The sequence below is a fragment of the Camelus bactrianus genome, chromosome 12 (genome assembly GCF_048773025.1).
Source record: "Camelus bactrianus isolate YW-2024 breed Bactrian camel chromosome 12, ASM4877302v1, whole genome shotgun sequence".
Lineage (NCBI taxonomy): Eukaryota > Metazoa > Chordata > Mammalia > Artiodactyla > Camelidae > Camelus > Camelus bactrianus.
This window is the reverse complement of record NC_133550.1, coordinates 24259862-24272937: the sequence shown is the minus strand read 5'-3', so window position 1 is coordinate 24272937 and position 13076 is coordinate 24259862. Positions and strand designations below refer to the sequence as shown.

Below are 13076 nucleotides of genomic sequence, written 5' to 3'. Positions count from 1 at the left end.
GTATCCTTTGTTGGTTCATAAAGAGGTCCCTGAATGTGGAGGGCAAGGAGATACTGAAGAAAGAGGCAGACCACTTCCAGATTGTTAGGCAGCAGGTTTCACAAGCAAGGGAACTTGCAAACGAGGTTTAACTTGGTGGCCACAAGATGAGGCGTTCTCCATCCCCAGCCACAGAATCTTAAAGCAAATATGGAGGCCTTAACTGGGCTCAGTCATATATACTGTCTAGATGGTCTCAATAACGCATAGCTCTCCCAAGGCTGCATCCCTGAAACAGCTCTGGCTATGGGACTGATGAGTGGGACGTACGTGAAGAGAACACACAAGGACAGGGAACGGGGTGAGGGGCCTCCAGTGGCCTGGGTCCAGCTTGAGGGTCAATGGGCAGCCATGTCCTCTTGATGAACTTGTCCAACACCTGTCAAGGTGTAAGTCTTTAAGAGTGACTGCTTCTTTTCCATACTTATTTTAATGACTTCAGTCAGATTAAGTCTAGCTGAGCTTCTAGCATTTTTAAAGGTAAACCAGACGCTGAGCTTTGTGCTCTGCATAAGCACAGTGCTCAGGACCATAAAACAGACCTCTAATTGGACTCAGTCAGGGTTGGATGCCTTCAATAGCTGTTAAGCACCTGGATTTTCCTTATTAGAGCACTTAGCAATCTGTTATGTTAAGTGCTAGATTTCTTCTCTCTCTCTCTACTCAGAGGGCAAGCATCATCTCAGCCTTTTTATTTTTTTCCATCCCTAGTACCTGACCCACTACATGCTCAATAAACTTTTATTGAATAAATTAATTGTCAAATAAATAAATTGTTGCACAATAGTCCCATGAAAAGAAACATTTCAAGGGTTTTAAGTTCAAAATAGTCCTGCCAATATAACTCAGGTCTTAGCATAGAATCCTTCTCCAGGGAAGGGGGCAAAATTGCAAAGTAGCTGAGTTTCTCTTTATAGGAAAATCCTTTCTTTACATTTATATAATTTCACTGGGAAATACAGCACAGAGACATAAAATAAAAAAGAGAAATATATGTACAATTTAACATGTCACTTAGGACCCAGGTCAAGAAAGAGAACATTTCTAGGGCCTTCACACCCACCTACACTCCCAACTCACCTTCTGTAACACTTCTCCAAGTAATCAGAGTCTTTCCTGTCCTAACATTTACGGGAATAATTTTTGTTTTTCCATCTATGTAAAATCCTTAAACTATATGGTCTGATTTAATTCCTTTAAACAGCGAGTTGCCTCGGTTCCTCAAGATTAAGTTATGGTTTAAACTTTTAAAGAATATTTCATGTCTAGTGAGCAAAAAAAAAAGAAAAAAAGGAATGCCTATGCAGTGCCAGATAAAAATGTCTTTCCTTATATCACACACAGATAAAATATAAAGTTTTACAAACACTAGCTATTTTCATACAGTTAGGAAAGGAACATGAGAATAAAAATAATTCATAGCAGTATGTTTATTTAAGCCCTCGCTAAGCTTTCATTTACAAGCAAATATTTTCAGGGAAAAAAAATCACAAGACAATATTTTCAAGTGTCACATCATCCACATAAAAATTAAACTCATAGAATTTACAAATTAATTATTCTGAGCAGACAGATAAATTACACATTCTTTTCCAAAATCCAATCTACAGCATTTAAAAATTCATACAGTTACAACATGACATTCTCTCTTTACAATCTATCCTATTTACATAGCTTTTCCTACTACAGATAATACAGTTCTCATCATGGCTACCAAGGTTTGCAAACACATTATACTTAAAATATATTTAGCAGCATATAAAAAATTAGATAAAAAGGGAAAGAAATACTACTATTAAATAAAAGTGAAATGAAAAGGTGATAATAGAAACAACTCCATAGGAAAATAGATCAAAATATATTTCTGTTAGGACATCAAAAAATGTTTCCCATCACAGAACGTATGCACAGCACTAACGAAACAGTTTAACAGCATTTTAGTCCTGAGCGCAGAGTAGAGCTCAGCTGCAAAACTTTGGTCAATACAAGTAAACACCAAGGTTTAACACAAACTGTTTAACATTCTGTGTTAGTAGATTAAGGTCAACTCCACTTTATGAAAAATCATCATCGATACTATTCTCACATCTCTTTTCCATGACAGCAAAAGAGCTTTCAAATTTGGGAACCCTCTGTAGACTGATATAAATACTAGACAAGCAGACCACAGTTTGACTAACATTCTCAACATGTTTAAATATATAAATCAGCTGAACAGACTATATGAATGAGTTAACAGGCGGCTGCACTGTATTCCAGGTGTATTTTCTGACTGTCACAAAAAGCAGACATCTTGTATTTCAGATAATTTGAAGGTGTTTTTTTTAATAGCTACGCACAAAAATCCAGCCACGATACAAGTGCGAATCAAGCAGTATATCAATTATAGGATATATACGCATTGGTAGATATTAAAATTAAGCACACAGGATAGTACACAATTTTACCATTAATACCAATAATACCATTAATATTCAGCAGTTGGACTCAGGTATACTTCTCAGTTAATCCCATTAACAATTTTGCCTAATAAATGCAGGGCGACATTTTCCATAAAGAGCACAGAGTGTGATCACAGTATTCAGTTTATGACTCTCTTCATTGTTTAACTGCTTGCAATATCTTCCCCCAGATCGCCTGTGTCAGACATTTGGCCATCTTGCAAATTCCGAGCCTTCCAAATTCTCACAGTTCGATCACTACAAAATAATAAATTAAAAATGAACATGTGAAAAGAGGTGGAAAGATAAATAAGTTCTTAGAATTACTTATCATGGAAACATTTTCTGAAAAGGTCTTTAATAGATGTAAGTAAAAATATACATTGTCCCATAAGTATATCCAACAGTTAGTTACCCATAATAATGGAATTTAAAATAGCTCCTATTATCACGGGCTTACTACATGCCAGGCATGGTCACTATGTGCACCCTACATAGACGCATGAATTTAATTCTCCTTGCCTACCATAAGAGATAGATAATGCTATTATCCTCTATTTACTGATGAGGAAATTGAGGTCCAGAGGAGTTAAGTAATTTGCCCAAGATCACAAAACAAGTGATAAATCTTGAATAGTTTGAATCTAGGCAGTCTGGCTCCGGGACCCTACCTCCTAAGCATTACACTGATATGACAAGGTCCGAGGTCTTCAGGCATAAGAGCCCAGAGTAAGGTCATAGTCAGGGGGCCAGGACAGGGATTCCAGGGGCTGATGAATCTGCCAACAGTCAGGAAGAATTATGTTCAGGTGAAATCAGCAGAAGCCCACAGGAAAAGCAGAGGGCTGTTAAGTGGACTACTGCTCTACTGAGCAAAGGACATAGAAGATTCAAAGTTTTTCTGAGAAACCTTATTTTTATTCACCCAGCACGTGGGTACTGGGGACCAGTCATTAGACAGTCACACTTTTTACCATGTCTCTCATGGCTCTAAAAAGAGAGCGTTGTTCTTCTCTAATTTCCTAATAAATCCAAAGCCAAAAAGAAAGAGTTCATAGTTAAAAAGCATTTCAAAGGTTATGCAGTCCATTTCAAGGATAAAGGAAGTTTGGTGACTTGTTCAGTGTAACACAGTGGAGTACAGAGCCGAGCCTAGAATCCAGGGTTTCAAACTAGTTCTTAATCAATAATCTTCTCTCTTGTAAGAGTTCTCAACACAGGAATAAAAAACACACATTTTTCTTTTTCTTTTTGTATCTATATGAGATGATGGATGTTAACCAAATTTATTATGGTAATCATTTCATTATACATGTAAGTCAAATCATTATGCTGTGCACCTTAAACTTATACAGTCCTGTACGTCAATTATATCTCAGTAAAGCTCGGGGAAAAGCAATAATCTTCTCATCAACCCACACAGCACATGTACGTTGAAAACAGTAAGGGGATATGCTCATTCATCCACCCATTTATCCATTTCATTTACCCCATTCAACTGTTCACTCAGCACGTTTTCACTGAGAACCTGCTGTGCTCTGGGCACTATTTTAGGTGCCTGGGATAAACTTAGGATAAAAAAATAAATAAAAAATAGAATTTTCTGCCTTTATAGATCATACATCCTAGCAAAAGGAGACAGACAATAAACCACCATAAATAATTAGATTATAAAGTTTATTAGAAAGTAATAAATGTTATAGAAAAATAAAGGGGCATGGCAAAGGGGAGCAGGAGTATCAGGTCATAGGAAGGATCACAATTTTAAATAAAATGACAAGGTTATTCTTCTTGAGAAAGAAAGAAAGAACTTAGAGGAAGGTCTGAAGGCAAAGCATTCCAGGCAAAGAGATCAGCCAGGGCAGATGCCCTAAGGCTGGAGTGAGCCTGCTCTGCTCAAAGGCCAGCAGAGAGGTAATCCGTGTTGTCAGAGAAGGAGCCCACAGAGGGCACGAGAAGGTAACGTGAGGGACAGTGGATGCTCAGAGGGAGAGGTCAGGTCAAGTGTGGTCTCTACTCTACATGAAATGGACAACTACTGCAAGGTTTTGAGCCAAGAAGAAACATGATCTGACTTGTGTTTTTAAAAAATTACTCTAGCTTCTGTGTTGAGAATAGACTACATATGGGCAAGGGACCTTGTTTATAGGAGGCTGCTGCAGTCATCCAAGAGCTGATGGTGACTAGGGTCAGTGAGGTAGCAAAAGACATGGTGAGAAGTGGTCAGACTCTAGATGTAATTTACAGGTAGAACACCAACAGAACTTGATGATGGTGTGGATACGGAATGTGAAAGAAAGGGAAGGATGAAGGTTTCTGGTCTGAGCAACAGAGAAGACAGAGAAGCCATCGACCGAGATGGAGAAGGCTACAGAGGGAGCCTCAGGAAGGCTCAATTTTTGGCCTGTGACATGTCAGATGATCACCACTACTAGTCATGACAGAAAAACTTCTCTCCCCTGTTGTAAACAAAGTGAAAACGCGACAGAATCTATGGAACAGCTATTTTCAGACTCTGGGCAACGGGTAGTTCAGGCTTGTGATCCCTGAGAAAAGGGAAACAGAGAAAGTAAGCTCTGGGATGGACTAGGTTCTGGGTCTGGAAGCACTTCCCAGACTACAGCAGGGGAAGGGGGGACCCAAACAGAAAAATCACAGAATCAGAGTTGAAGAGATAGTAAGAAACATCTGGGAAGTCTGAAGTTGCTGGAACTTGTAAGACCAAGTAGAGAAGAGGAGAGAGCATGCAAAAACAACTATGGAGCTACAGGAAAAAAACTCCATAAATAGACACAGAGGTCCTCTAATGTCTCTGACTGAAGGTGAAGCTGCACATGAGTAAAGACTGTAAGGCCAGACTGAAAAACAGCTCCTAGTAAGTATAACAGTTCCCGGAGTTCACAGACGGCTGTGAGATGTTCAAGTTCTGACCAGCAAAGCAGAGAGTATCATCAAACATCCAAAGACATTCAGTACAAATCCAAGAAGAGCTCAGAACAAGTCTCAGAAAGATGAAGCTGAACCACAAGTAACTTAAGTGCCTGACAAACAAAGCCCAACACTGTTTAAAGGAATATAATAAAATCCAGATACTTAAACACAACACTGTAATGTTCAACATTCAATAAAATATTACTTGACATAAAAAAGGAGGAAAAATGAGACCCATTATCATAAGAAAAATCAATGACAACAGATCCAGAAACCAGATATGATGGAATTACTTATACAAGGACTTTGAATTCTATAGTGCCTCAGTTTTCCCACCTGTAAAATGGGGATTATCATAATGCTTACCTTCTAGAGTTCTTATGAAGACAAAATGAGTTAATGCCTGAAAGCACTTAGAACAATGTCTGGCAGATACTAAGCCCTATACAAATGTTTGTTAAATAACAAATAGGTAGAACTAATTTGAAAATAGCCCTCTTGATTTTATTGTCTGTTTTCCTGATTTTAAGTTATGTGGTAAATACCTCTGCATCTGATGCACCATGAGTAAACTGAGGAAAATTTCAGTTCTTCAAAAATAAAACTGTATCATGGGAGAGAGGTACTACAGTCTCATCATACCTCACTGAACAGACCTCAGTGACACACCATTCTTTTATAGTCTTATCTTGAGTGTCCTACAACTTTGAGGGATATTAAGTTATTTCCAGTAAATTGTCAAGATCACAAGTTTCCAAGGGAAAAGACAAAAGAGGTGACAAGAAAGTGATGCATCTTGGAAATAGCATCAGTGAAGCACTGAAAGGAAGCACCTTAGAAAAACACAAAATAAATTGGCTCTGATGTTCTTTAAAGATGAGAGGAAGTAAATCCAAATGAAAAGAGGGATTTGATGAAAACATCACAAATAATAAGAGACACCACAGAAATATGACACAGACTTCAAAATAAAATCAGGGTTATCATGCACTTAGGATAGAAGAATCAAGAAGGTGCTCAAGCTAAATTAAGTAACATAATTGGTGCACAAATGACATAGGGAGATATTCAAGATAGATATTCAGGAGAAATTGCATGTTATTTGAAAGAGACAAACACCTCACATTACAATAATGTCATTTTTATGGTCACATCTCTACACCTCCTTCAAGCACCTTCTTAAATGTCACGTTCTCAGTGAGGTCTTCACTGACCACTCTTACTGTGTAATCCCCCCCTCCTCCCCAAATACTCTCTCCCTTGCTTTGTTTTTTCTCCACAGCACCTGTCGCCATCTGACATATTTTACTTATTCATTTTCTTTTCATCTCCTTAGAATAAAACTGGGGTTTGTTTGTGTTTTGTTCACTTCGCTATTCCCAAGAGTCTGGGACAGTGCCTGGCACACAGGAGATTCATCATAAATGAGCAAAGAAATCAATCAACCCAGCCATCCTAAGAGAGAAGAAGCAGATATTAATACCACGTACTTTAAAAGAGGTGGGAGAGGTAAAAAGAGTTTTTTTTTTTTTTTTTTTAATGATTTGTTCTAAATGTGAAGAATGGCAAGTTTGTTGCCTTTCTGGGAAAAAAAATCTTTAGACATTAGTCACTTATGAATGATTTTTAAAAAACAATTAAAATCACCAAGGGAAGATCTGACAGTAGACTTCCCAGTATAAGCAGAGAGCTGACACAGGAGTAACACTATCATCATGTAACCTGGGGAGCCCAAACTCAGTGCCCAGTGTACCTCAGAAAACATAAATAACACAGCATGAACAGCCATTAGAATAACTGTAATAAAAGAAGGATTTCATATGTTCTACATTTCCAGATATTGACAACTTAGAGCATTTATTAAATCTGAACACAAGCAACCAACATAGAGAAAGATCGCACAGGAAAAACTTACTCAGCTGCAGTAAAGACGTGGGTGGAATTAACACAGATGGCATTGATAGGGCTATCGTGACCTTTCATCTCTCCGACTGGCACAAGGTTATCCATGTTCCAGAGTTTCAAAATGCCCCCTCTGCAGCCACTGAGCAGAACGGGGTGGCCTGGCACCATTCCCAGGGCACAGACCCAATCCTTGTGTGCGTTCGGAACTTGCTGAGAGAAAAAAGAAAAACTACCAGCGTAAGAGGAGACTTCCGAACTGAATTTTCATATGAAAACAAGTTACAAAAGTTTTTACTGACAAAATTCAATATTTGGAACACTGAATTGGCCTGGAAACTATAAAAATCATTTTTTTATGCAATCACTCTTAGTGATTTAAAGAAATCAATCTGTAATTTGCTCTGCAATTTGCCTCCCTAGTTATCATCAGTGTTATCAGTATTAAAGGGCTAGAATATTAAAAATCCATAGAATCTAAAAGACCTGGAAAGTATACAGAATTTTTCAAACATCACTTCTTCTTCAAAGGAATAAATATCTCACCTTTCTCTAACATGTGTTTCATGCAAGTTTGAAAACTATAACCTGGTATGTAGTCTCTAAGGATTATCTCATAAAATCATTGCCTTAAATTTTGAACAAGAACATAGAGGCCTAAAGCTTTCTGTTGAAGGCTGGAGCTAACCTGCACACTTCAAATGAGTAGACAATAATTACAAGCACAGACATTATGACCATAATTTATGCATGAATATATTTCTATGCATAATATAGAAGTCACACCCAAGAATGCATATCTATAAAACAAAAGCTTTTAAATGCAATGTCTTTATCTGTTGCCAGGTTTTTTCTATCAGCATTCATGCTACTTTTGTTTATTTATTTTTCCATATGGTTGAAAGCAGGAAAGTGATAGCATATAAGGAAAAGCTTGAACCTGAGAACAATTTCATCTGTTAATTAATTTCTCCCTCTGGGAATTAGGAAAAGCCACCAATATTTGGTTGTACTGACAAAACACTTCAACCCAACTCTCATTCTACAGGAAATGAGAGAACCACCACTCTTGGAGGTGTGAAAACGCTCCTGTAGAGGGGGCATCGTTTACACTGCTTTGACTTCAGCTAACCTTGGTATTCTTTGGAATATGCATACATAAAGCAAAAATAAAACCAAATGAGAAACTGTAACTGCTTTACTCCGGGACTGACTTTATTTAGTAAACCAATGCACAGGGCAATCCCAGATTTTCCAATTCTTATGAGCGTCTATTCTCCTCTTATCGAAGAGGTTATCATTAAATGTTGAATGTTGCCCTTTTCATGATTAATAACTCTGGTGGGTGACAATGAAACACTCTTTAAGAGGAAGCCCTGATCGATATCATCCCTAAATGATGAAATTCTACTTAGAGGCTCTTCAAGATCTTACATAGAATACTGGTGACTTTGAAGTACCCAATCTATCCCATGCATTACCTGTAGAAGGTCTTTTTGAGCCAGATCCCATTTCTTGATTCCATTGTCTCTGGACCCACTAAAGAGGTTATCCCCTTGCATGGTTAGTGCTTCAATGCCATCATAATGAGGGGGCTCGAAATTGTGGGTGGGACTCACAGTTCCAAGAGCGCCTTCAGTTACATCAAACATCTAAAGAAGAGCAGAAAGAAAGCAGTCACCCTATTTAACTTACAAGTAAGCACCTATATGTGTTCATTCATAGAAACACAGGCAGATGTATATTAACCAGACATCATTTGTTTCGTTGTGATATTTTACTAAGTTAACTAAAAAAACCTGCTATGAATGACTCAGAATGAACCTGAGCCCTATTTTCACATTACTTTTGCTTACACGTTAGGCTTTTAATTTTTTCATGTATGAGTGCACAAATGGTGTGTTCAATAATAAAAATACTGTATGTCAATCCAGTTGCAATTCAAATAAGTGACATGATGGTGATTTCAACACTGTTAGGTAACTCTCTGGTCCTGGTGGTCCTCGCAAATACCCCAGAGCTGCTATTCAGAACTTTTCACTCCCCTCAGTTGCCCTCATCTCTCTCAGCTGTTGACCTTGTGATGTCCTGCAAAGGCGAGTATGATCAAAAATAAACTTTCTGGACCCTCCCCCCAGTTACAAAAGTTTCCTTTTATCCTCAGACATTCTCTTACCCATCCTTTCTTTTCAGCTGCTAAAGTGCCCTTACTTCTTTCCAAGGTTCACGTCTTCGATCTGACTATTTTTGATCTGATTCATCAATTGCCACCCCTTCTCTGTTCCCACTTCCTGTCTCCACAGAGCCCATCTGCTAAGCATTTAAACACGCTCAGTCTATAGAATATAAAATCCTCTCCCCTTAACCACTCTCTTTTCAAGTCACTAACCCATCTCTCATCTCTTAATCAAAGTTCCTTAAAAAGGAGTACCTATATGCTTCCTAGCTCTCTTCATTACCGTATCCTCTTTGATTCCTGTTGGTTCTTATAGGATTCCGCAAGGCTGAGAGTCATGTCAACTTCTTGCTCCTTTGGCCATGTCAACTACTCTAACTCCTGGAACATCTGCTCCTATTTGACTGTCTCTGAAACACACATATCTGATCATAACTTATCTTGAGCCCTGGACTTGCCTTTCAAATGGCCTACTGGCCTTCACGAGGAAACCCTCCTAATATTAGCATCTCAAACTTAACATCTCCAGAATCAAACTATGCGTCTCTCCTCATCTTATCTGCTACTTGCATAAAGTCCGAAGACCATAACATGTCCAGTATAAAAGATGGTGATGATGGGACGTAAGCATTAGTTGGATGACTGAGCCAAGAAATTTTTAAAATCCCTCCCAACCTATCTTCTATGAAAAGTGGTCATACATGTTTAAATAATAAGACAATAAAATCAGGAACTATGAGTGAGGAAGATCAGGAAGAAAAAGCAAAGGCTAGAAATGAGAAAAAAAGAAAACTGATTAAGAGAAAAGGGGTCCTATGTGTATCCAAATACTTTAACTCTATCATTTAATAGGAGAATATAATTCAACAACTCTGTTATACACACTTTGATGTAGTGATCCTTGGAGCCGGTGATGATTAGGTCTTGTCCGCTGGAAATCTGATCTACAATAAGACACATAACAGGGCCTAGGTGTCCTGTTAACTTTCCTGTGGACTGAAACCTTTAAGAAAAAAAAAAAAGAAAGAAAAATAATTTTGTTTGAAAATATCTCTTAGCATGCTCAGCAAAATAATCTATATTCTTTGATAAAGCTGCTCATTCATTTTCTTTTTGATTTAACACCACCTCTACACAACTCCGCTCAAATTAACAGTCAAAAAATGGCCAAACTATGATGGAAGTGTCAGGAGTCCTAAACAAGTTATTCCAAAGTGACTAATGTCATTCAGGTAGTAAACAAAACGGCACCAAAAGTCCAAAAGCTTGGCTACAGGTTAATTTTAACTGCAACCTAAGTCCAGGTAAACTTTAACCTGTTAAGTGTCTAGACATGTTATAGACATCTGACTGATGTTATCAGGCCCAATGTGAAATTCGATTAAAACAACATGTCACTGGTATAACTAGAAAATAACAATATGGAGAAACTAAGATTATTTTATTACATGTATTTTCACATATACACACACACATATATGTACACCCATCTTATATACACATGCATACACATATACACATACACGTATGGGCACTGTGTACCCATGTACACCAGGAAATAGGTAGTCCATTACATCAGTTATTTTAAAGATATGAAAATGACCAGGAATATATCTGAATGGTAGAAAACCATATGATGTCAATTATCAGGGGGTGACAATGAAACTTTGTTTTATAGTTGTGCCTCAAATCGAGCTGCTGGGATACAGAGATATATTTGGTTTCTAGAATATTACCATTTCTTGAAGACTCTTTTTTTGTTACTTTGTTAAGATGAATCTGTATTTAATCATGTTGCTTAAATCAAGCAGGTTTCAAAGGATCTAACTTTTCAGCAGAAAATAAAGTGTAAATTTTTTCAAAAGCTGATCTTTTCTGCCTCATGTTATGACTAAGTTACTTCCTCCATGGTGCTCTGACTACAAGTTGTATCTTCAAGAATAAACCAGGTCTTCCTTTCTTTCCTAATTTTCTTAAACAAGCACTGTTTTTATTTTTCTACTTTTTATTTTTAAAACAGTAGTCAGGACTGTGTTTCTTCTTTCTCTTTCTCATTTATTTATATATATAATTAGATTTATTATACTTTTTCAGTCATGCATTAAAATATTACAAGTTATAACTAGTTATTCTCAAAATTTCTAAAATAAATTTCCCTTTTATTTACCACTAACAAATTCCTTCTAGATTGGATTACTACCTGAATTACCTGAATTGCAAACTTTACTCAGCATCCTATAATTGCTGTTCAATGGCCTTTATCCTCCAGTACGAGATGAGTTCTAAGAAGGTGGACCCCACGTTTGTCTGGCTCAGTCTTTATCCCCAGTACCTACCACAGTGTTGGTACAGTGTCTGCTATAATTGATCTTGAATAAATCTTTGTTAACTAATAAATTAATATTCTCTTGATGCCAAAATTTAAAGAGCTAAAATAAACACTGAAATGAAAGATAAAAGCTCATACTTCAATTTATCATTTTTCTCTTTTTACTCACTTCATCTTCTTAATACTTCATCTCTTATATACATTATTTCATATTCACCAAAATCCTATGGGGATTTATGTGCAAAGTTGTAAAGTTTATAAACTGAAAAATTTGAGATATAAGATGCATGATTGATGTTACAAAAAATAATTCTTTCAAAGGTATTGATGCAGTTAGGATGAGAATCTTGGTCTCTTCCTAGTAAACAACTTGCAGACACACATTAAGAAAGGCTATTTTCCTTCACATACATTTTTCCCAGCAATGGGGATTAAAGAAAGGAAAACTGTGAGTTTGCTAATGAGGACAGAAGAGACATTTGGGAGTGTTGGACTGAACAGAAAAGCCTAGGATTTTACATTAACTTCTGGGGTTATAAAAATTAGATTTCACATGCACTAATGATGAGTGAAAAACTATATTTGCCATACACAAGAAATACATTTTCCTTTCAAGTTCTACCTTTTAAGATCCCACATTCTGACTGCATTTCCAGAAGCTGCATAGAGGAAGGTGCCAGTTGGGTTCAGTGCAATCTGATTGATCTGGTTTTCCCCAGAAGGAATAGCAACTGTCCGGCTGGTACTTGCAGAACAAGCATCTCCAATAGTAACTTGACCTGAAGACCTTAACACAGATGAAGCAAAGCAAGATAAGTCACATTTCTGGATAAGAATTAGGCTTAGAATTCCTTAAATTCCTAGGAAACTGGCTGCAGGCAACAAGATCTGTGTTCTTTGGTCACTGTAAGCACCGTACCTAGCACAGCACTTCACACACACGTGGCTGGCACTTATAAATAAACATTCTGACAGATAAATGAATAAACCAGCGAAGAAAACAAGATGACATGGCTTAAAGCTCTTAATTTGCAAGTCTCTTAAACACTAAGAATTCTGGGTCCTGAGTTAGGGATGACTTAAATATGATTCAGAAAAGATTAGATGACAATGATTAAAAAACTCAACAAATGATACAGTGCCACAAAGGTAATTCATTTTCCTGCGGTTTCCAGAAGTCCCCTGAGGGGCAAGCCTACCAATATTCCTTTCATATGTGAGATCTGCCCTTTTGCCTTTAAGACTCTGAGGACTTTTA

General features: G+C 37.3%; 1 protein-coding gene across 17 annotated transcripts in view; it reads right to left on the bottom strand.

The window, feature by feature from the left end:
- Positions 1 to 1451: 1451 nt before the first annotated feature.
- Positions 1452 to 13076, bottom strand: part of KIF21A (kinesin family member 21A) — a 139572-nt gene continuing 127947 nt past the window's right edge. For all 17 annotated transcript variants that reach the window (XM_074375027.1, XM_074375028.1, XM_074375029.1 and 14 more), the window contains 5 exons: positions 12441 to 12605; positions 10375 to 10492; positions 8795 to 8965; positions 7327 to 7526; positions 1452 to 2738 (listed from right to left, as the gene is read on the bottom strand). In XM_074375027.1, coding sequence (XP_074231128.1) covers positions 2645 to 2738; positions 7327 to 7526; positions 8795 to 8965; positions 10375 to 10492; positions 12441 to 12605 — 748 coding nt within the window. In that variant the 3' untranslated portion in view covers positions 1452 to 2644. The remainder of the gene's footprint in view (positions 2739 to 7326; positions 7527 to 8794; positions 8966 to 10374; positions 10493 to 12440; positions 12606 to 13076) is intronic.